Source organism: Cottoperca gobio, chromosome 10, assembly GCF_900634415.1.
Source record: "Cottoperca gobio chromosome 10, fCotGob3.1, whole genome shotgun sequence".
Taxonomy (NCBI): domain Eukaryota; kingdom Metazoa; phylum Chordata; class Actinopteri; order Perciformes; family Bovichtidae; genus Cottoperca; species Cottoperca gobio.
The window spans coordinates 11,146,996-11,170,758 of NC_041364.1; the positions used below are offsets into that span (position 1 = coordinate 11,146,996).

General features: G+C 40.1%; 1 protein-coding gene across 2 annotated transcripts in view; it reads left to right on the forward strand.

The window, feature by feature from the left end:
* The first annotated feature begins 4,400 nt into the window (after positions 1-4,400).
* The window catches only part of pcdh11 (protocadherin 11), a 123,770-nt gene continuing 104,407 nt past the window's right edge, over positions 4,401-23,763 (forward strand). For both annotated transcript variants that reach the window (XM_029441206.1, XM_029441207.1), the window contains exons 1-3: positions 4,401-5,151; positions 10,745-11,325; positions 17,350-19,857. In XM_029441206.1, the coding sequence (XP_029297066.1) occupies positions 10,786-11,325; positions 17,350-19,857 (3,048 nt within the window). In that variant the 5' untranslated portion in view covers positions 4,401-5,151; positions 10,745-10,785. The remainder of the gene's footprint in view (positions 5,152-10,744; positions 11,326-17,349; positions 19,858-23,763) is intronic.

The following is a 23,763-nucleotide window of genomic DNA, read 5'->3' on the forward strand; positions in this document are numbered from 1 at the left end:
TTTACATATGTTGTTATTAACTGACTTTTCCCTTTCACCCATGCGTCATCATACAATGATCACATATGGTTTGCACTATTTATAACACAACGTGGAACAGGTTTTAGCACACTTATGTGTTCTAAATAGGGAATTCATAATTTATGAATTGACTTTGCAGATTTCACATTGAAAGGCTTAGCCTCACTATTGAACTCAGGAAAGTCATTTTAACATCCTTTTTTTTCTTTTTATCCAATTAATGACCATATTCTGCATTTAACCTTAAGATGAAAAGTTTTAATGCTATTTTTACAAACAAAAATTCAAGTATATATTCCGATAATAGCACCATTACTTGTTAGTTTGCCAAAAGCAATTAGCAGTCTTAGCAGTCAAGCGCCTTTCAAGGACAAACATGACATGATAAAACAACACAGAAGTCAAGCAAACCTGAACAATGCTTGCAAATAGAAGTTTTCAGGCATTAACACACATTTGAATCGGCGCACACACACGCATACACACGCATACACACACACACACATATATTAATTTGCCAGTGGAACATTAGGTGAGGACATGCCAACTGACAATAATGGTAGTTCACAGTGCTGGCTGTAGTATAATTGGTGTGTTGCAAATACACGTCACTCAATGTAAGACCCTTCATTAGGCTCAAGAGTTCTGTGCTTTGTGATGAATTCTGCCTCATCTTGCTTCAACTTCCTCTGACAGAAAATTATTGACAGTGGCAAAAGAATGTCATGTCGACTTGAGGCTGATTAGTTGATTGAGGCCAGGAGATGCTGAATGTCTCACACAAATACATCTGTGCTTAGGGTATTTAAAGAGCGTGTGCACTACTTTGCTCATAACATGAATTAGAGCAGCGACATTAACCTTCTATTGTCGAGAACACACTTGGGAGAAAATGATTTTAGAATAGGATCATTTAGGATTTTTATAGTCAGGCATCACATGACAGACCATTTTAAGTACACAAGCCCTACAATTCTGTTTCTGGGGTCAAAAGTCAAAGTCTAAACTAAAGTCTTTACTTGTAATGGTCAGTTCAAGTAACCTTCGGTTTCTCCCTAAATCTAATCGCCACTAGCATGTGATTTCCAACTCAAGACTACTTTTGCAAAGTTTAGTAAGTATGTAAGTATGCAGTAAACAAACTAGGTTTCTTAAAGTTATTCTTTTTGCTACTCAATCAGAGATTATTAAAACAAAACTAGAAATCTTATTCTCTTCATATGTGGAGACTTCACATATTTTAAATAATTAATAATACTCAAAAGAATAGTCTGATATGGATGTCTCTCTGCTTTTAGCTATTTTAGCCTCAGACATGATAGACTGTAATATTGAATCACTGCTTTTTCTTCTGCACTATCTGCTGCTCTGGATGAAACCATTTTCATGCATGCTGCATATTCATACTGTATGAAAAGGTTCAAATATTATTTCATTTGAGGTATCTTTTTTGTCTATCTTGCGTATACATTGTCTCTCTGTAATTCTACTTCTGTTGCCAATAAGGCAAAAGCAAATATTGAATTGTCCTCGCTCTGTCCACTCCATCATTCTCAAATCTTTTTTCTTTCTCCATAGATCCTTGAGAAAGTTGGAGAGGGAGAAACAGACAGAAAGAAACGAGACAATAGAGATAGCTTCAACTCATTGTGGTAAATCTCAGTGGTTCTTGAAAGTTGCCATGGATACAAACTCAGCCTGTATGGATAAGAAGATTTGTCAGGATGTCTCCAACTCTTCAAAAATATCTGCTGTATTTCTACAGAATATACATTGGACATGTTTGCACTTCTCTCTCTCTCTCTAAGTGATATTTAGTTTTACTGGTGGACAGACAACATTAACAATTTAGGCTCAAATCCTAAATGAAAAAGAAAGAAAAATCCATGGCAACATTTGACGGAGTGACGAACAAAAGACGATGGTTCAGCAGCTACTGCACCGTGGTCTCTTTGGACAACTTATCTGTTTAAGCTGAAAGGATGTTACACAAACCCAGAATGGCAATGAATAGAGTGTGGTTGGCACAGAATCTATCCTTTTTTCAAAACCTCTGTATGATAATAGGCAGCGACCTTGCAATTTAGCTCTGCAACCCTTTCCTTCACCCGTCCCCTTGCCCAGCTGTGTCTGACTGATAAGGTATATTAGTAAGTGTGCTCTTTCTTCCAATTATTTCTTTTACATGTGTGCATGGATTCAGAGGGAGGCCAAACAGCAAGCATGATTAAAGGCAATGCTGAGAAAAAGGTCTATTTGTTCATATCTTTAAAAAAGACAAAGGCAAACTTTTGCTTTTCTAAATGTCTGTCACTGAGTCCTTTTGATTTAACATTATGGGGAACAGTTTGTTGTATTTGACTGTTCGCGGACAGAAGACACAATCAAAAGACTTATACGTCTTCAGTTAGCATTTCACGTTAACGCTCGATATCTCTGTATGGCAGTGTTTCTCAAACTTTTCCAGACCAAGGACCACTTAACAATAAAAAAACACTCACGGACCACCTAACTCCCCAAATATCGAGGGGGGGGGGGGTTGCTGTCGGGGCTCAGTGAGAGGGGGTGCTGCGGTCTGGTGGACCACTCTTTGAGAAAGACAGCTGTAGGGGGAAACAGATAATATTATGTTCCTTGATTTTGATATACAGTGTGATATGTGATGGCTCCACACATTTCTCAACTAACTGTTGATGTTTTCAATCTCGTTAAACTGTGTTGCCCTTCAGAAAAAAAGGATCATGAGCTGCAGGAAAATGTGGCGTTGGTAATGTTCACTAGAACAAGAATCTCTGGGATATCTGTGAGGGAACCTGTAAACTAATCTTCTGCTTTGGTTAAGCTGCTGCAACATTATAACTAAAGATTTCTTGCCATGAATAATCAATCAAGGGTAAAACAGTAATCTCCACCAGTGCCAGACAGGTTTTACACACATAAATAGCTTTATTTCAGTTTGTTGAATTTTAACAGCCCACTGATGCATCATATAAGATCTGACATAGTGCATGTAGTAAATTCTTCCCTTCAATTTATTAGAAATGTCAAAAGTTTTCTCTGAAAGTATGTTTTTATAATAATACCAAAATAGCCATATGCATGAGAAATGATATGTGATGCCTTTTGACAGATAATACTGCTTGCATAAGAGAAATCCTCAGAGACTAAGAATACAATTAAGACAAAAAGATACTGTCGTAAACTGAAAAATAACAATGGTTCTGCAATTTCCCAGCTGTCGCTTTTAGACTAAAATATTATTTGACCTAAACAAAAAACAGCCATCTGGCCCCACGCCTGCCCCTTTGTCTTCAGGGATGAGTGTTGTGACATGAAATAATGAGGAGGGAAATGGTTAACAGGTGAAGAATGCTGTTTACTAAACCTTGCCAGGGGCTAAACTTGTTAAAATGCAAAGTTACAACCATTTGTTGGATGAGGGGATGGCAAAGACACAAGGTTAATCAGCTGTAACATGGAGGTGGCGGTGACCATTTGACCTTTGTGTGACCATAACCCTTTACGACCCCCATAAAAGCACCTGTTAGAATCTACTTTAGGGTATTTGAGGACGGACATTCAATTTCCCGCGGCAGAAAATCGACAGCTTGATGGTCTGTGATCAGTGACTTTTGAGCCAGTCGATATGTTGCATTGATGCCTGTTTGACATTGAGCCTTTCAGATGCAAGCAGATATGTTGATGTTTCACCTCAATATGTTTTATGATCCAAATTACACGCTGTTAAACAACGTTAAGCACTTTGCTGATACTGAATATCTAAATCATCATTTAGTATCATTGTAATGAGGAACTCTATTCACCTTGCCAATTTTTGTATGATGACATTTCCCTCAATTTTCCAGGTAATCCTTTGTTGCCATTGTTTCACTTCTTGCATTTTAAGTGTTCAACTGTTCATGGTAATAAGCTGAACTGCGATATGTTCATACATCACAGGAATTGCTTGACACAATTTTATAGAAACTATGGAAACTGTGAACAAGCCCCATTATCTGGCTAATTTCTCTGATAAGAGCTTTTGCCACGGCCTGTTGACACTCTCGGGAATGTCTGAAAAGAATTTGAACCTCATCATTATTCAGAGGTGCCAATGATACAGTAGACCTAATTGGAAATGAAAAGCAGAAACAAAACTCGGTATAAAAGTGAAGAGTGCCCCCCTTCTGCTTTCAGGCGGATTTCTGATTGTTGCAACTGCAAACAGCAGAGGCATATGTGGTACACACATACCCCGCCATCCACCTACGTCTCAGTGCAAGCATCTCTCCAACGCAGTGCGGCTTTAAGAGGACCGGGGCTCTTAAATCTGCGGTTGGCTCCTCCTTCCGCCATGATGTCAGTCGAAGGGAGAGCGAGAGGGAGAGAGGTGGGCAGCATTGAGGAACTGAGTTCATACAATACTACTGAGACATCTACAGCTTAGCAGACAGATACGGTGAACCGCCTATCCCGGCTCCTGTAAGTGATGCTGCACTGAGGCACACTTTGATCCAACTCCATTGGGGGGCGATGCGCTCTCTGCATCCCTCCTTCAAGAGTTTTTTTTGGGAGCGTGCACAACCTCGAATCACTCAAAACAAGTGATTATAAAATACATTAGGTTCAAGCTTTCAGATTTTCATCAGAAGTCCTTTTTTTTGCGCTCTTGGATTGAAGTTTTACGCACGAGTCAAGAAGCATTTAAAGCACACGCGTAAGTTTGGTGCCAGCGATAAGCTGCTAAAAAAAAAGAAGTAGGAAATTCAAGACAGTAGGCTAGGGATACAAAGTTAATGTAAAACAAGATTGGATCAATGCGTATCACCGGCCGTGGGATTTCGAGCCCAAGACACGAGGAATTACAGCGTCCTTTTCAAACAAAGTTGATCGCTGTGCATTATTTTTTTTCTCTTGCACATGAGGACCAGTTGTTTTTTTTAGCGCATGGATAAGTTTTTGTAGTGGATAACCATTTTCTTCTACTTGCACTGCGTTTTGCTGCCGCTTCTGACGAGGATCCTTTCCCCGACTTCAGTTAAATTCATGGCACTTCTTTTTTTGTAAATCAGTGATGTCTCCACGCGACGGTATTCACGGTTGATTTTTCATCCTGTTCGAGCTGAAAAGGTAAGCTTTGCTCTTAATCGCCACTTTACTGTTGACATCAAAATGTGTTTTACTTTAGTGGTCTCTGAGCATGCACATTACTGGTCTGTATCCTGAGCGCATTCAGAGACGCTGTAGAGCGCCCAACAGTCTCATTTATTTGGTGCGTATAAAATCTAATTGATGTCTCAAGACCGACGAGGACCTGCGCTACATGTACAACCACAGAGAGCGAACATATAGTGATCGTCTTCAAGGCACTTGGATAAATCAGTGTGTTGCAATAGTGGGTAATTTCACTGTTCCATGGGTTTTCCTAGAGCTGCTCCAAAGATATAACAGGCGTCCCCGCGCACCTGATGTAAATAGAAATTATCCACGGACACGGTGCATTGTCGAGAATCTAAGATGACTTGTCGCATTATGAATGTGTACCGCGCGGTTGGTCACGACTTCGTGCGTTATTTGCTCAACACTGATCGCTAGATAGATGGGCCTGCCTCCCCAAGAGCATCCAACTGCAGGGACTTCTCAGTGCAGGTTTCTCAGCAGTTTGGCCGAAGCTCGGTGCGTGGGTGCGTGGTAACAGCGCGCTCCTGGTCTAACGGTTCAGCTGCTGCAGACCATAACCTCAGGGGTTATCAGACTGTTCACGCTCAGACTCTAGGAAACCAAACATAAATATATTAGCCTATTGTTTTCTACTAGGAATAGTTTGAATAATCACGATGTAAATCCCCGTTGGCCTGGAGATTAACCGCCACAGTTGGTTGTTTGACTTCCTAATATGTTACCTGCTCAATATGCAATGGATTATTACTGGGCATGTTTTTTTTTTTAAAGAGTCCCACAAGGCCTATTGAACTCAATATTTGCTGGAGAATTAAATCAAATAGTAATGTGAGCCTTCCCAAGGTGAGCAGCATATTTTGGCTGAGGGCTGAGGCATTTATATTAAAAAAGAGTCTGTGGGTAAATAGAAGCAGGTTAAGTATTTGTTGATTTGAAAATCGCAATAAAACTGTCTGCTGATGCACCTCCGCATTTCAAACTCACCAGTAGGTTCAAAGTAATTGATCATAGTCTACAATATGCAGCTTTGGCTACTGTACATAAGCCTATCTCCAAATGTTTTTTATGCCTCTGATAAATTCAACAAAATATTGAATACAGAATGGTTGATTTTGGGGTCATTAACTTGTTGGGAAACTAGTTTTCTAAAGAGTTTCATCGAGTAATTAACTTGTAAGTTGTTCACATTCAAGCTCTTTTGTTATACATGTCTGCCTCCACAGTCACATATAGTTTTGGAAAAACTCAATCAATTAAGGGTTTGTCCATCATTTAAGGCCATCTTTAAATGTGAGATCTTCTCCTGAATAGTTTTGGTTGGAAATTCGCCATGTACTAGTTGTATTGTCCTTTGCACTTCTCATAAAGGATAGTATATTGAATGTAATACACACATTGAATTTGTATATTTTGGAACCCATGATGTTGTCTACAGCACAGATTTGACCAGAAATTTGACCACATTGAAATATAAAATGTTCTGAAATTGAAATAATTAAAAAATAAAGCTATATTTGAGCAACTATTCATAATATACTATACATGTTCACAGACTTTAGTTTTATTAAAAAAAAACATGTTTTAATTAAATGCATGGTTTCTCTGAAAATGTTTTTACTTTAGAATTGTGTCACATTTTCATCAAAAAGAATAGAAGTTAACATTAAAGATGATGTAAAGCTACATTGAAATGACCACTTTTATAGAGCAATATGATGACATTTGCATGCATGGACTGCCCTCTTGAGGTCAATGATTACAACGTTGTAAATTAGTTCGTCATTTTGCTAATGTGGGAAGGTAAGAAATATTACCTAGCAACTATTTAATTACCCATGTACAACTCTTCATAATTTAAGTCTATCAAAGAAACTGACTGAAATGTGAAAAAAGGCACTGGGTTATGCATCTTAACATCATTGCCACACTTTGCCAGGCAAACACTGTGCTACACATTACGTATTAGGATTCTGATACATCATCTATTTCCATTTTCATTGATACAAATAGTGTGATCGTAGTGATATTTGAACTTCAATATACGTGTTTTGTCAGTATTAAATCTACTGTTAACATTGTCAATGTGGCCGTTTATGTGGAGCATCATGTTATAGCACTTTTCCAGCACGACTTAAGTAATATAGTCAATGTTGAAGTTTCCCAAGAGAAAACAACTTTTATTCCTTCACCGTGTAAAGAGAATTGTTCTGGCTGTGTGGACTGAAAAAGAACTGACTGATCTTGACAGAAACCTGGTCTGTCAGGCTGTCAGCGATCCTTAAAGCTGTTAAAAGGGAAAAAGCCCAAGACAATCAGAAGTATTACTTCTACCAATGCCCTCTTTTGAAAATCTCTTTGGATCTAAAGGCAATATTGAAAGATACAACTGTGGTATAAAACCTGCCTTTGACACTTAAAGGACTCCAAACGTCTTGGTTCCCAGCCTCAGATTAACTACACTGAAAGTTTCCAGTTGAGGGTAGGGTGAAGGTAGAGGGTGACAGTAGCTGTATGTCTCCCCTCACTGCTACTTTCAGCGAATGCACACACCAGGAAGGCCTGTCCATCACACTGTTGTGTAAAGTGATCCTGGGCTGGCCTGCTCTTCTTCACTCTGTGTCTCCCAAGAGGGAGGCTTGAGTTTGCCTACTGGATTCAACCTGCTGTCTGGGGCTCAAAATAGCATTTCAGGAGACTAGTGAAATGTAAGCAAACGAGACACTCTGACTGACACCTAGGATTTCTTTCTCCCTCCCTCTTACTTTTTTCCCCCCTCCAGCACAATTCCTTCTCTCACCTATCTTATCCCTCATGGACAGGCTTATAAAGAGTTGTGACAAGTGAAACGCCTGGTTATGACAAAAGAATCCGCATTAAGTTAATAGAATAAGAGGAGTTTGGCCGCTAAATGTTGAAGGGCAACGTGTACCTCAATCCTAAAATGATCTAACGTCCTGATTTGATAATTTTAGCTTAATGTGGGAAGAGAAATATCTTTATATATCTCTCTACTATATATATATATATATATATATATATATATATATATATATATATATATTAATATATTATACTGTATATGTATATTTCCTATACTAGTAAAATGTGGTTGCCACGTTGCCCCTTTTGTACTCCTGCATGTACTCTTGAGCCAAAAACATACTACAGCCCTTCATCTTACGAAACATTATTGTCACTTACAAGGAAGAGGAAATCTAGATCATGCTTTGATCTTTTCTCTTTTTTTTTTTCACCTCGCCGAATCACATCCCATTTAAGGATGTAATTTAAACTTCATTATGTGTTGTGCGAGCTCAGCCTTGGACTGCCTAGCGATCATCACAGTAAAGCAATTGCTGCTCACTCTCAGAAAGATGCGCACTTCAAAGTAAAGTCTGTCACAGTTACTAATGGGATATATCTCATCAATATTTGGACATGACAGTACAAAACTCCCTGTGCTATATGTGTAGCATGAATAACCCTCTCACTGATCAATGTCAGCCATGATTTTTCCTGTCCAACTGTTCTTTAATGAGTCTCATGTGACTGCTTTATGAAATGTGTGAAAAGAAATCTGTCTTCACAGGCTGCATGAATGCCTTGCAATTGTTGCTGATTCAAAAACCAGCTTAATTAAATTCTTATTTTTAATCAATTCCCCTTTGTCGGTAGGCTGAGAGCTTCAATGGCTATGTTGCCTTGCCAATTTAGAGAACCCCCGTAGTGCAGTTTAGGTAGTCATACCTTTTCTACAGGATATTGTTTGACTCATGTTAATGGATGGAAATTTCATAAAGTAGGGAATATTAGGCTTTCCAAGCAGCTTTTTGTGGTCCCTTGTTACTTTGGGTATGTATGCATCTTAAACAGCTGTACATTGTTTGTGTGATGGCTGTCCTACACTTTGCCGTACTTTGAAGGGAATGAGCGTTTGATTTTAAGACAGCTGCCCAATGAATATAAACCAATATGTTGAGGAAAATCATACTGTTGACAAACACTCAGGTGGGGTTTGGTGCAGCTAAATACACAGTGGGATGTGAGCAATACAATTATATTAGTCGTTAAATATATTGTGCCTGAATACACATGGGGAGCCAGGATTATTATGAGAAATAAACATAGCTGCGCATTGGTGGCATCGCCCTGATTCGTCATTGCACACAACAAACTACTAAACATGGAAATACTTTGATAATTACACTCTATTAACACCATTGTAATGCCAAAAGCCAATTAAAGCATTTATAGAGAACAGTGTGATTTTGGTGAAAATGATAGAATTTCATTTATTAAAGATATCCGAGAATTGATTAAATGAATGAATAAGTCCAAATGTGAGTTAGCAAACCAAATGAAGTAACTCCCCTAATAACGTACTAAATATGCTTCTAATTAACTGGTGGAAAGCAGTCAATATTTCATGCTAGCATATACTGGCAGGGAAGGCATTGCCGAGCATGACTCCTTCATCATCTTCCAACGACCTACTTGGGTTTTTTGGCAAATCTGGTCCTTGCCCTTTGGCAAACATTTTCACGTATAAGACAGTTAAAGATTTTGTAAAACAACAGCATCAAAACAATTGGCAATCAACACAAGAATATTTATTAATGAATATGATGGTGAACCCATCTGTACAGCATTTTTTCTGTTAAGGCTTTTTATCCTGGGCATCATTCAGCACAGGAGAGAAACTCATTCGCCAGAATGTAATGAAGTTATGATTAAATTTCACTAATTTGACTGATGGCTGATCCCACAATAAATTATTTCACATCGTTGTCTCCTTCCACACCGGATACTTTAAACAGTGCTCTTATCACACTGTGTATGTTTACACACATGGGCGTTCATGGAATATTTGAGAGCTCAATTGTTTACATTCAGAGCTAATGAGGTTTCCCATTAATAGCTGCTGTCAGGCGGTACTATTGCAAGTGAGTGTGTGTGTGTGTGTTTGTTTGTGTGTGTGTGTGTGTGTGTGTGTGTGTGGATGGAAGCATTGATGCTTACAGGTCAGTTCTGCTGCCTCAATATCAGCAGAATTCTGGATGTGGGGTGCAGCTTATGAAGACACTATATTGACTCCCATTCACTCAGATATGAGTTAAAGTATTTTCTTCATCCCATTTTTCCATTCACAGTAGTTTGTGAAGCTTTCAAAGCAAACAATTTTGTCGCAACACTGAACTTGACTGCTCTCGTACTTCTCAATAAAAATATGAAATGGTTCATTACAGCGATGGAATGGATTGATGGAATATGTGAACTACTAACCTTTATGTGTCCGCTTGCTCAATGGATGTCATCAAAGGTTAATTGTGTAAAACTGCCATTAATTTGCTCTCAAAGACATGCAAAGGATGTGGGCTCATAACTAGTGAGGATGAATAGGTCAAGTTGAAAACTATCTGTGAGGGAAAATACTACTAATTACAACTGAATGTGAATGCCATGTAATTTTGTGCACTGACATTGTGTGTTCTCTCTTCTTTTCCCTTTCTTTCTTCTCTATGTCTCGCCTCTCTTGTGGCAGAATTGCTGCTGTAGAAGTGAAGCTCCCATCCACTCTTGAGTATGGACTTAGCAAGTCAGACTCATGTGCTGGTGGTCTTGCTCACCTGTGTGGTCTTCCTATGCCGGGCCCAGGAGAGGGACTACACGGTGAAGGAGGAGCAGCCGGAGAACGTCCGTATCGGCAACCTCCGCAAGGACCTGGACCTCAACCTGGACCCCAACATCCGGCTATCCTCACCGCTGCAGTTCAAGCCTGTGTACAAGACAGGTGACGTGCCTTTGGTGAGGGTGGAGGCCAACACAGGGGAGATCTTTACCACCAATCACAGAATCGACCGGGAGAAGCTGTGCTCAGGGGTCTTCGCTGAGAAACGCTGCTACTATGAGATTGAGGTGGCCGTGCTGCCAGATGAAATCTTCAGATTGGTCAAGATCCGCTTCCTGATCGAGGATGTAAATGACAACGCACCACTTTTCCAGTCCACTGTAATAAACATCTCTATCCCGGAGAACACGGCCATCAACACCCGCTACCCGGTGCCCTCAGCATTTGACCCTGATGTTGGGATCAATGGGATTCAACATTATGAACTGGTCAAGGTGAGGATCAATCCCGTTTCATCTCTCACATATAGAAAATGAATAGGAATGTTGTTATGTGTCAGAGTTGCCTTAGTTATCTTAATTTTGATAAAAAATAAAATAAAACATTTATGTTCAATCACTGGAGGAGAAAAGATCATTCAAGTCCTCTGTGTGTGTGATACAAACAGAGAGATCAAAAAGCCATTTCTCAAAGTTCCAAAAATAAAGAATATAAATATATACATATATACTGTATGTATGGTTCATTATGAATGTTGATTTTGTTTGTCTAACACCACGACTGCAACAGTCTCTGACTACATGTCAGTCAGGACTCCTATACATCCCTGTTTTATTTAAAATTACAGCTGGACTGCCAGCTGTAATCTGATAATTAATAATTAAAACATCCAAGTAGCTGAATGTTGCTGAATGTTTAACTGAAGTTGATAGAGGCTTTTACTGTATGTCCGCAATCTCATGTCTAAACTAAAAGCCATCTTGTACAAATGAATTTAGTTCTATAGTGAATAAGTGAAAGATATTGATAGTGAAATATACGGGCCTGAAGCCTCATGTTACTGGTACAGTCTTCAAGTTACTGGTTCGCTTTATGGACTTAATAGAATAAAAAGCTTTTAGTAGAAAGATTACATTCGATAAACCAAATAGCCCCGTAGCAATCTATTTTGGAGCAACAATTAGAAAGAATAAATGGGAAAGAAAGTATAAAATGAATTGTCTTTTCAAATAACCATATAGATCTTCAAAGCAAGCAGAATTTTAGTCGGCACACAACTATTGATGGATCTCTTACACACTGATCTGCCTGCAGCATGCCACCTGTCTACATCAGCTCTGATTGGTTGACTTTTTTTAATCAATCACCCTACGATATTTTCTTTCTTCAGATTTGGCTCACCATGGCTTTCATGTAATATCACTCAGATTCTGCATTATACTGTAGCGTGTGCTGTAAACCTGCTATATTGCAGTAGAGCTGTAGCGCTGTAGTGTATATCCATATAGTAAATTAATTTTGACACGTTGGAAATATGACCTACTTTTTCATAAGGTGGAATGTGTCATGAATCCAAACATGTTTTATACCATGCCATTAATATCTCCATATGCTTTATGTCATTATGAGGGAAGGCTATAAATAAGGGGAAGTTTTCACTATGTACAGTATTATTGAGAACAAGCAGTAGAAAGTGCACACGCAGCATATACTGCATGTCCAATTTCCAGCAACAGGTTACATGTGCTGAACATAGTAGATTTAGGCTAGTGAGAAGAAGACTGCTGAATTATGTTAAAATGTGTCTCATGCAGAAATAGGAACGCTTTTCTTCATCATCTAATTGATGCTTTATTAAACTGCAGTGCAATATTCTTTGTTACCTACTAATGGAGTCAGCCCTAAATCCAGAAAATAAGGTTCATATCATGCATTCTTCATTTATAGTCTAGACAATACTCTATGCTTTGTGGATAGATGAATATTGGAGATGACATGAGCTCTTACAAATGAAGCGTAATTAAAGAGGGAGATGCAAGCACTCTGGAGGAAACCCTAAACATAATAAATAAAGAAAGATTACTAGGTTTTGAGAGCATGGTGCGAGACAGAAATGACAAGTCCATCTTGGAGTCTCAGATGAAATTAACACGGGGTTGGAATGAACAGAATCGTTGCTGTCCGTGTCTGCCTTGAATACCAATTTGCATTTTTAAAGAGTCCCACTGCCAAGGCCTCTCCAGCGCAATGTCCTGAATTGTTCATGCCTGGAAAATCACCAACCGAATGTTCTGCTCATTATGATGATCATCTGCAATCATTTTCTTTGCCCTTTTCACAATATAAAGCTTTCTAAAACCCTCGCCTAGACTGTGGTTGTATTATCTTTTGCTGGAAATTCTTCTTAGAGCATCCTCGGCACTGTGTCCCTGACTCAGTTCTTCTCATTATATTTTCATTGTACTCAAGATTAATTTCCTTGTATTCCAGGTTCCATATGAGTAAAACACAGGGAGAGGCATTAAAGGAGCCAGAAACATTATTTCAGAAGTGCAGTAGAAAGCCAAGGGTTTAGTGGGGAAGAAATGTGCAAGCATTTCCTAGAATAGCTCTTGGCCGCTAAGCCACCCTTGGACTATCTTTGTATGGTCCTCTGAGATTTGTCTCAGAAGCTCCCTCAGAATGATAGTTTTCCCAGTTTCCTTGTGTTGTGCTGAAATTGCTTCCATTGTGTAGCACAGTGAGCCATGCTCAATGGTGGACCACTCCACATGTAGCATGCCTGAATTGTCAACATACAAAACAAATGAAAGAAACATGGTAGCTTCTTTTTGCACAATTTTGTCTTTTTCCAAAGCTAAGAGGGACAACGGGTAATTTCATCCAACACAGTGCTCCACACAAAACATAATGGTTGGTAATCACACTTAAAGTGAAACTTTACCATCAGTCTGGTGGTATGCTATGTCACCTGAACTGCAGAAAAAGGCGTCCTACGAAATGGTCAAGGTCAGAGAAAGCAATAACATGCACGGCTGGAGGAGGATGTCCCATGAAAGCAGATTCTATCACTTTACGTATTCACAACTTAGAGGCCAACACGGAAACATACTCAAGACTAAAGGAGATTCTGCTGTTGGTTTTGCTCATGATTTTTGGCTGTTCACAAACATTGGTCCATTTTCTTATTCCAGTGGTGTATTAGTTTGCAGCATCACACACTACATTAATCCAAGTTGCATCTATGTCAGCATCTTCAGACGCTTAAGTCTTGTTCAAGTCATTTCATGTAGATCCATTTTCTGCTGCTGGCTGGGTTATGCCTCACTGATAAAGTGGATGATGAAGTGGGTGTCTCTATTTTGGTTGGGCAATCTGGAGGGCTCTTAGACTTAACCTTTTGCCACATAGCTTTTTGCTTGCAACATTTCTATCTGAAATACACCTAAGATTGTTGAGTGGATGAAGTGGTCTTTTTTGCTGGTACTCCAAGTCTTAGCTTGAATAATTTCATTCCTAAAATTCTAACTTTGCATTTGAAGATGCACAATTTATTCAAGCTCCATTCCCAAGAAGCAAGAAAGGTTTGATTAATGCATTGCTTGCTGCCTATAGGCAGTGAATAGGAATTGTGGGCAGAGAGCTCACTGTCAAGCATTTCCAGTTTTCATTAGCATTCTATTTTGACACATTATCGTCTTCTAGGGGTTGACAAAAAGAGACAAACAATTCCCAGCTTCTTTTGTCTTAATTATATGCATGAGATCATGGCCAGGGGCAAAAGTGGATGAAGGATGGAGAGAAAGAATGAGGGAGGAATGAGAAAGAGACAGAGAGAGGGTGAGTTTCCTTCAGCAGTATAAAGAGGTGCTATAGCTTGTGATGATGAATAGCCCTCCCCAGTTAGCCCTATCCATGGGCATCACCGTGACTAGAGTCCTCCTGATATATTCACAGCCCAATCTCAGTCTCCTCTTAGTTTTAATAAGGTCATCAACTTGACTGAAAGATGCATCGACTGATAATCTCACGCGCTGTCTGCAAAAAGGGGTTCAGAGTAATCCTTCCCTCGTCATCAGCCACCTCTGCTTCTGTCATTATCCCTCAATCATTTTCATTTAAATTAGCCAATTCTGATTAGTCTGTGTACCGCGTACATCCCACGTATACAGTGCCCCAATCCCTTTCTGAGCCCTGCAGAGACCGATCATGTGGAATGAATGGCAAGTCATCAAAGATCAAGACGACATGCACCTGTACAGTATATGTGTGGTGAAAGAACGAGGCGCAGTATAATGTGCACACTTAGTCGTTTAGAGAACCACATCCTTCTCGCTCAGCCTTTGGGTTTCCAGTGAGTGATTCATGCAAGTGTTTGGCCTTTTCTTAGCCTGCCCTAGATCTTATCACAATCCACCAGACTAATTCAGCATTCAGGAGGATGCACAGCCTGAGAGATAGCTCCCTTCAACTTATTGAAATGCGCTGAGTGCCGTCATGTCAGTTGTAAAACTGTGTGAAACCAAGACAAAAGCATAGAGGAAATGCTGGCTCATAAATCATTGTGCAGCATTCCCTTTGACACATCCTAACCCAACATCCTACTATTAAATCAGGCGTTGCCAAATATCAGTGTGCAGATACTCAGCTACTGTGCCGAAATCTGTGAACTATTCAAACAGCTGGGGATTGCGGAGCTCTGTGCGGATGGAGTAGTGCTTAGAGATAGAGCCTCCACAATGTTGTCTTGGACCTTTCAGTTTTGACAGAAATAGTTCTGCAATGTGCATAAAGATTCAGCACAGTTTCTCCATAAGGCAGTTTTTTTACATTCCCACACAAATGTTATGTATCATATCTGCTTATCCCTATACGGTATGACTCTTGCTTGCCAGAAGGATCACAAAATAAGGCCTGAAAGATCATTGCTACAGCGTTGACTAGTTTAAGTAGTTCTGTCAATCAGTGACATGTTAACAACATTCCTTCAGCAAGCAGTTTTTCAGAGTACATAATTTACATGCTGCAGCTGCACGTTTCCTTGTGTCGACTACAACATTGTGCTAGCAGAGCGACGGTTCTAGATTTTTAAAACCTACTGAGGACTCTTGTGCTCACAATTTGGTTTAAATGTTTCTTCCTTGAACGAGGAGAATGTATATATCTTAATCTCATTTGATAGCTGTGCCTAGACAGAGTAATCTCTTCCAACATTATGTGCAGCATGAAGCTTATCTCTTTAAAGAGGATGCTTTTTCTTGTTTTACCATGAAACTGCTTCTGACTGAAAGAGCTTCAAAGGGCTTCTTTGTTTCATAATGTGCATGCAGCTCATTCACAGGCTTGATCTTCTTCTTATTTCCTCCCCCTACTCTCTCTTTCTCTATTTTTCTGTCACTTGCCTCTCTTTTCCTCTCCCGTCCTTCCTTTCCTTCTTCTCTCGTCTAATTCGAAAACATTCATGGATCCATACTATACTCAATCATAAATTGTAAATATTAGTGCTATTTTCTTTTGCTTTAACGCAATTACTCATTACAGCCAGTGCCAGTTCTTCCAGTTTCTCATGGGGATTACTTATGCATTTGTTTTCATTTTCCTCCTACTTTACTTTTTCCTCAATATAGCTCTTCTTCAGCAAAAAGCCTATTTTTCTAATATGCAGAGTTTTTACACTCCTTTCTCTTAATCTGTGGTGATCTGGTCTTGCAGTGTATTTTTAAATGGGAGCTCATTGCTATTTATCCAGTTCCAGCTTTCTCCCTCCCATTATGAAGTTGAAATGTTGCACGGCTGCCTCTGTCTCTATTCTAACTTGACACAAGATAGGAAGGTAGGGTGAAATCTAATTTTAGTGAAGGCAGAAAAAGATGATGGGTGGAAGGACTTGAAGGACTACAATGATTTGTCACATTTGTAAAAAAAAAAAGCTTAATAAACTGACATTTGCTTGGTTTCTGGGGCAAGTATTGCACAGTGTAAGTAAATGAGCAAAAAAAGCTGACGATTAGCATGTTTGAAAATGCTTTTGATTAACGGGTGCCAAACTGAGATGAGCAGAGCAGAGCCAAGAACCAACTGCTTTGTTTAAAAAATGTCCTGGTCCGTTTACTTTGCTCTTAACATTCATCACTGCCTAAAAGCCTGATCCGAAGAAGGGTTATAAATGAACGTGAGTAACCTAAGAAAATACCCCTACAAGCTGTTTGGCTTTCTAAGTCAATTGACAAATCTACAATCTAAGAACAAAAACAAGAGGAAGACTGCTTCAGAATATATTATACAACACTATAGGGATCTGTGCCCATCTTATTACCAAAGTGAAAATGTTATAGTCTTACTCATGATATTATGTAAGTCATGGCTTCACAATTTGCACACCATATGACACCCTCTAATCTAAGTCATATAACAAAAAAACATCAACCTTTGTTGGTAAAATGTTGTGGTTTTCACATATGAATATTATGAGTGCTAAAAAAATAACCATAACTCAAAATGTTGTCTTGTCTTTGCAGAGTGTCAGCGAGTTTGGCTTAGACATCATAGAGACTCCTGAAGGTGACAAGTGGCCGCAGCTTATCGTTCAGCAGAACCTGGATCGTGAGCAGAAGGACACCTTTGTCATGAAGATAAAGGTTGAGGATGGTGGAAACCCTCCCAAGTCCAGCACTGCCATCCTCCAAGTCACCATCTCCGATGTCAATGACAATCGTCCCGTCTTCAAGGACAGTGAGCTGGAGGTCACAGTGCCAGAGAATGCCCCCACGGGGACATCGGTTGCTCAGCTTCACGCTTCAGACGCAGACCTGGGTTCCAATGCACAGATCCACTTCGCCTTCAGCAACCAGATCTCTGCCTCAACCAAACGTCACTTTGCCATCGACAGCTCCACGGGACTGATCACTGTGAGGCAGCCACTGGACAGGGAAGTAACTCCTGTTCACAAACTTATTGTCCTTGCCAGTGATGGCAGCTCTACCCCCTCCAGAGCCACAGTGGTTGTTAATGTAACAGATGTTAATGACAATGTTCCCTCCATAGACACACGCTACATTATCAACCTGGTTAATGGAACTGTTCTGCTGTCTGAGAATGCACCTCTTAACACCAAAATAGCACTCATCACTGTTACTGACAAGGATGCAGATCTTTATGGCAAAGTAGCTTGCTACACTGACCATGATGTTCCTTTTCGGTTGAAGCCTGTCTTTAATGATCAATTCTTACTAGAGACAGCTGCCCCCCTAGATTATGAGACGACTCGAGAATATGCAATTAAGATAGTGGCTTCGGATAGGGGGACGCCTCCTTTGAACACTTCAGCTATGGTTTTAATTAAAATCAAGGATGAGAACGACAACGCACCCATCTTTCCCCAGCCGGAAATCCAACTTTCCATACCGGAGAACAATGACCCCTCTACACAGTTAATAAAAATCAGCGCCACTGACGCAGACAGCGGACATAATGCTGAGATTATTTATACTCTTGGCCCTGATGCGCCTGACGGGTTTAACATAGACAGACGGTCAGGAATTCTCTCCGTTGGCAAACGACTGGACAGAGAGAAGCAAGAGAGGTACTCATTCACTGTCATAGCGAGGGACAATGGCTCCGCTTCCCTGCAGAACAATGTCACTGTCAGGCTAATCGTCCAGGACCTTAATGACAACAGCCCAGCTTTCACACATCCTGAGTACAACTTCTATGTGCCTGAGAACCTGCCTCTCTATGGAACTGTGGGCTTAATCACAGTGACGGATGCAGATGCGGGAGACAATTCGATTATAACCCTGTCCGTTTTGAACGGGAAAGATAATTTCATCATCGACCCCCAAACTGGTGTGATCAAGCCCAATATCACTTTTGATAGGGAGCAGCAAAGCTCCTACACATTTATGGTCAAGGCAGTTGATGCAGGGCAACCTCCAAGCTCCTCCTACGCCAAGGTCACTATAAATGTAGTCGATGTGAACGACAATCGCCCTGTGTTCGTCATCCCATCCTCCAATTACTCATATGACCTAGTGCGAACCACCGTCACCCCTGGCGCAGTGGTTACCAGAGTATTTGCCATTGACAATGACACAGGTATGAATGCTGAGCTGCAGTACAGCATTATCAGCAGCATCATCATCACATCTAGGGTCTCTCCTCGAGGTCTTTTTGCCATCGACAAAACAACGGGTAACATAACACTACAGGAGAAAGTAGTGGCAGCTGATCAGGGGCTGCATAGGCTGGTAGTCAAGGTCAAAGATCTAGGTCAGCCTGAGTCATTACATGCTATCGCACTTATTCACTTGTTTGTCAATGACACTGTGTCAAATGCTACCTTTATCCAAGAGCAGCTGCGAAAAAGTATGGAGACACCCTTGGATCGTAACATAGGGGACAGTGAGGTAACACCTCAAGCCAATGGATATGTAATTGTTGTCATAGCAATCATAGCAGGGACCATGACTGTCATCTTGGTGATATTTGTGACTGCCTTGGTGCGCTGCCGACAGACACCCAGACACAAAGTGGTACAGAAGGGCAAGCAGAGTGGCGAGTGGGTGTCACCCAACCAAGACAACCGTCAGATCAAGAAGAAGAAGAAGAGAAAGAAGCGATCCCCCAAGAGCCTCCTCTTGAACTTTGTGACCATTGATGAATCCAAGCCTGACGACCCCAGCCATGAGCATGTTAATGGTACACTGGATCTCCCTGTGGAGTTGGAGGAGCAAACCATGGGGAAGTACAACTGGGCTACAACACCCACCACCTTCAAACCCGACAGCCCAGATTTGGCCAAGCATTACAAGTCCGCGTCCCCTCAGCCTACATTTCAAATCAAACCGGAGACTCCAGTGGCCCCAAAGAAACATCATGTGATCCAGGAGCTCCCCTTGGACAACACGTTCGTGGTGGGCTGTGACTCACTCTCCAAGTGCTCATCGACTAGCTCCGACCCGTACAGTGTCTCAGAGTGCAGCTGTCAGGGGGGATTCAAGACTGCGGGGCAAATCACCACCCGACAGGTAATTCATGACTTCCTTTTTAAACCCACCCACACTAGTCCCCACTCACACTCCCCTTGCTGTCCCATGGTAGGTGATGTGAAAGGGGGAGGGTGGCAGCATGGAGCCATGGGACTTTCCCACACAGACCATGACCATGTCTACATGAATGTCATTTGCTCTTAAAAATGAAAATAAATAAAACGTAATTTGTCGCAATTAATACAGCAAACCTTTCACTGTACTGATTGTTCATTAATTCATGTATTCACCCTCCTTCATAAGCAATCATAATTGCATAATCGTTTACAAAAATACATGTGCAGGCTAATTTCATATTCAAAAGCTTAAGTAATGGCAGCAGTGTAATTATGATGGCTAGCCGATTTAAACTTCAGTGTGAGTGGTTGGTGGCAATGTAGCCTGATTTAGAGAAGCTTGGGATAGGTGGTAATGATTGGACTCTCCACTGATGTATTTGAGATCAAGGGTGAATGATGCCGTGTGCATATATTTGACTGACGTGTTTTAAAAAGGCTAAGCAAAAAATAAATATTACAGCCACAGGGATACTTCATCAGGTATTCATCTGGTCAAAAATGGTGAAGCTAATAGCACAAAAAACAAAGTGCTCTTGACATGCTAAAACAACTTGATAAATAGTCCCACTGTTTGTGGATTCTGTCCTCAAAATATTAAGTGCTATCTTAGCTTTGCCAGTGAGGCTTTGTGGGAGAGAAACTCATTTGAATGCCAAGGTACAGCAAAGGGCTTATGATTCCATAAGAGATATGTGCCAAATGCGAAGTGCCCCAATAAATAAAAGCTGGCGAGGGAAATAAATGTAAATCAGAGGTAAAGAGAGGTGGCCTTGCTTAGTGCTGACAGCCAGAGCAGAGCACTGTGGGGAAGACTGAGTACTTCTTGGGGCGGGGGGAGGGGGTCACAAGGATCAAGGTGACGCAGAGCCTTGAGACCAATATACTTAAACACCAAGGGAGCAGTAGTCCATAAAAATCCTGCCAAGCCGATGTTGCTTTTAGCCCATAAATGCTCTACTTTAATGACCCCAATTATTGTTATAAATGACGTATGTAGATGCACATTCTTTACATTCTTTAAATTACCTCACATAGGAGAGGCTGTAATGACATCACAACAAAGGTCTTGCCGCTGTGATTTGTTGTAGTTTGTGTTAGAGATGACACTGATGATCATTGCATACATGGCAGAATATCTAAGTGTTGATATTTGACCTGCTATCACCAGCACAATGGAAACTTATCAAGGCAGACTAGTATGTGCATGGGGTAGCAATTTATTTATACTGATACGCCTGGATCCATATTTCCCCTCAGTGTCAAACCAGTCTCAACCATTTTCATTTTTTTGTTTGTTTCTTTTTGTGATTTTTTGTTGTTGTTGAGGATTTGGTTGGTTTGCCTTTGGTTGCATTGGCTTTTGTTTTTGTTACTGTTTTGATCAAAATTATCACAACTGCCATTCATCCAATTCTAGGTCAATTTCATGATATTGCATCAATAATTGATTTAGTTTGATGAGGTGCTTGCTTTTGTTTGTGCGTAGCCTCATATTGCACACAGTTTTCAGATATTTGGTTCATTTCTGTCTTTTTGCTCCCAGTACGCTTCTGTGTAACATCTAGCGAACGTTAAAATTCCTCATGGCATAGTTTTGATAAATGACTGTTGATCCCATGAAGTATTTTGCTTAGCATAATTTATGAAGACACCCACACAGAGTTGATAGTCATTCCCTTCATCCACCTTTTATTTGAAATCATGGTTAAAAGCTATGCTCTGCCATGGTACATTATACATAAGCCAACTACATGCCCTTGGTACCAAAGATTTAATTCCTAATGTGTTTATATGACACACTGACGAGTTGTCAGGATGATTTCCCCCTCTTACTGTTAGTGTCTGCCCTGAAATATGCATAAATATTCTGTCTTTGCTCTACAATTCCGAATTATTATCCTTCGTGAATGCTATGCATCAAGGATTTCAATTGATTTTTACTTATGTTTCTGATCAGAGTGAAGTATTTTTGTCAGAATAATTTAAAATCAATGAATATATGATTAGTAAACATCCTACCAAACATTCAGGCTCTGTTTGAATCAGTTTATTTATAATGTACTATATATTTATTCATTTCTCAAAGGGAGGTCAGGTTTAATATGCTTAATATTCTCATATTTTGGTGTCACATGCTCTAAGGATTTGAATACTATCAAATAAAAATCCTCATTGGTTCTACTCACCAACCATATCTTCAAAGATGCTAAGCTGATAATACATCAATTTCTTTCTGTCCCCTTGAGCAATTGACAAGTGATGCCTCCCACTTTAGACGTTAGATTTCCCACCAGTTTTAAGTGTGCTTATTTAAAGCCTGTGTCATGGAAAAAAAATAGCATGAAGCTTTGCGTAATGAGAATCGGTGGCTGCAAAGGTTAATTAAATGCACTAAAGGGTTAATCACTCGTAATACAGTATGATTAAAATCACCGTAATTAGGTTTCGTATGAGGCTGATAAGAAAGAAGAAAAAAGGCAGCCGTCCTTTAAGATTATCAGTGATGCTTCGTACTATCCTTGTCTAAGTCACGTTCTCAGTATCCCAAGTGATGTGACAATAGATGACCAGCTGTCCTGTTTTTAGAAGCTATTATAATTTCATCTCTGCTTGATATCATCTTCATGCTACTTTAAACAAAATCTATTTTCAAAGTCTAAAGAAGAACACTCCTTCAAAAAGTGCGGTTGTTGCTTTTATCTGAAGGAGGTAAAAAAAAAAGAGAGAATATTTGAGCGCTCTCGAATTTCAAGAGATTATTTCAAGTGTGGCTGTTAAAACAAAAGCTTTATTTGGTCTTTCAATGCCAGCAATTCAGTCTCTGGTGAGCCTAAACCTAATACCAGAAGTCTAAAAGTGAAGATTACAGGCAGGTTGTCATGTTTTCCTTTTTGTTCATCAGAGTGACAGATGGTACGTTAGTGCCTTTACAGTGATCTCTCGTTTGCCCCACACCTTCCCTCACACCAAAAGCAGCTGAAAATAAAGGAAAGACAAAAAGCCCACCCGATGGCAAGCCGATGTGGAGGGCTCATAGGAGGAGATAATTATGGTTGAAGGTCACCTAAATGTTTTCAGGGACTTTACAGATGTAGCTGATAAAGAGTAAAGCTTGTAAAAATACTTCAGAGACCACCGATTTGTGTCACCATATGGCTTCATTATACAGCGAGAGCTGTATTTGCAAATAAAAAATACCTCCTCTCTCCCCTCCCCTCTCCTCTCAGTTTTTACGCATCTCATCATTTTCTTTTAACCCCTACCCTGTGATATTAGAGGTCAATCTGCCTCCGGTGATGAGGAGCTCTTGTGAGAGTATGTGCTTTAGCGGAGGCAGATCAAATGGGTACCACCCTGCTTGAGTGATCTCAGACATCACCATGAATACAAAGGGAATAAAAAGGCTAATACATTCTTTTGTTAGGCCCTTAATTTTGGGCCCACGGAACACGAAGGGTCACTGGTTAACGAAACTAATCTATGACTCAAGATACAGTGGGAGAAGCTGCTGTTAGTGTGTTTGTAGAATCACATCAGAATACATTGCAGTTTGACTAAATATAATTTACACCATAAGTGTTGTAGTTAGGCCTTATTTATAATGCAATTTATTATACGATCTTTATAAAAAAAAAAGATCATATTATAAATGCGTTGTAGAACAAGGGCAGCGGTGAACACATTTTGCATACCGTCATTTATTTGCGTGGGTGAAGGTATGGGCATTTCACACTAGCCACCCATGGTCCGATGACAAAGCGCTTGTGCTGACTCATAGTTAGTGCGTCACCAGGGCTAGAAGCCATAATCTTAAAACACCAACTAG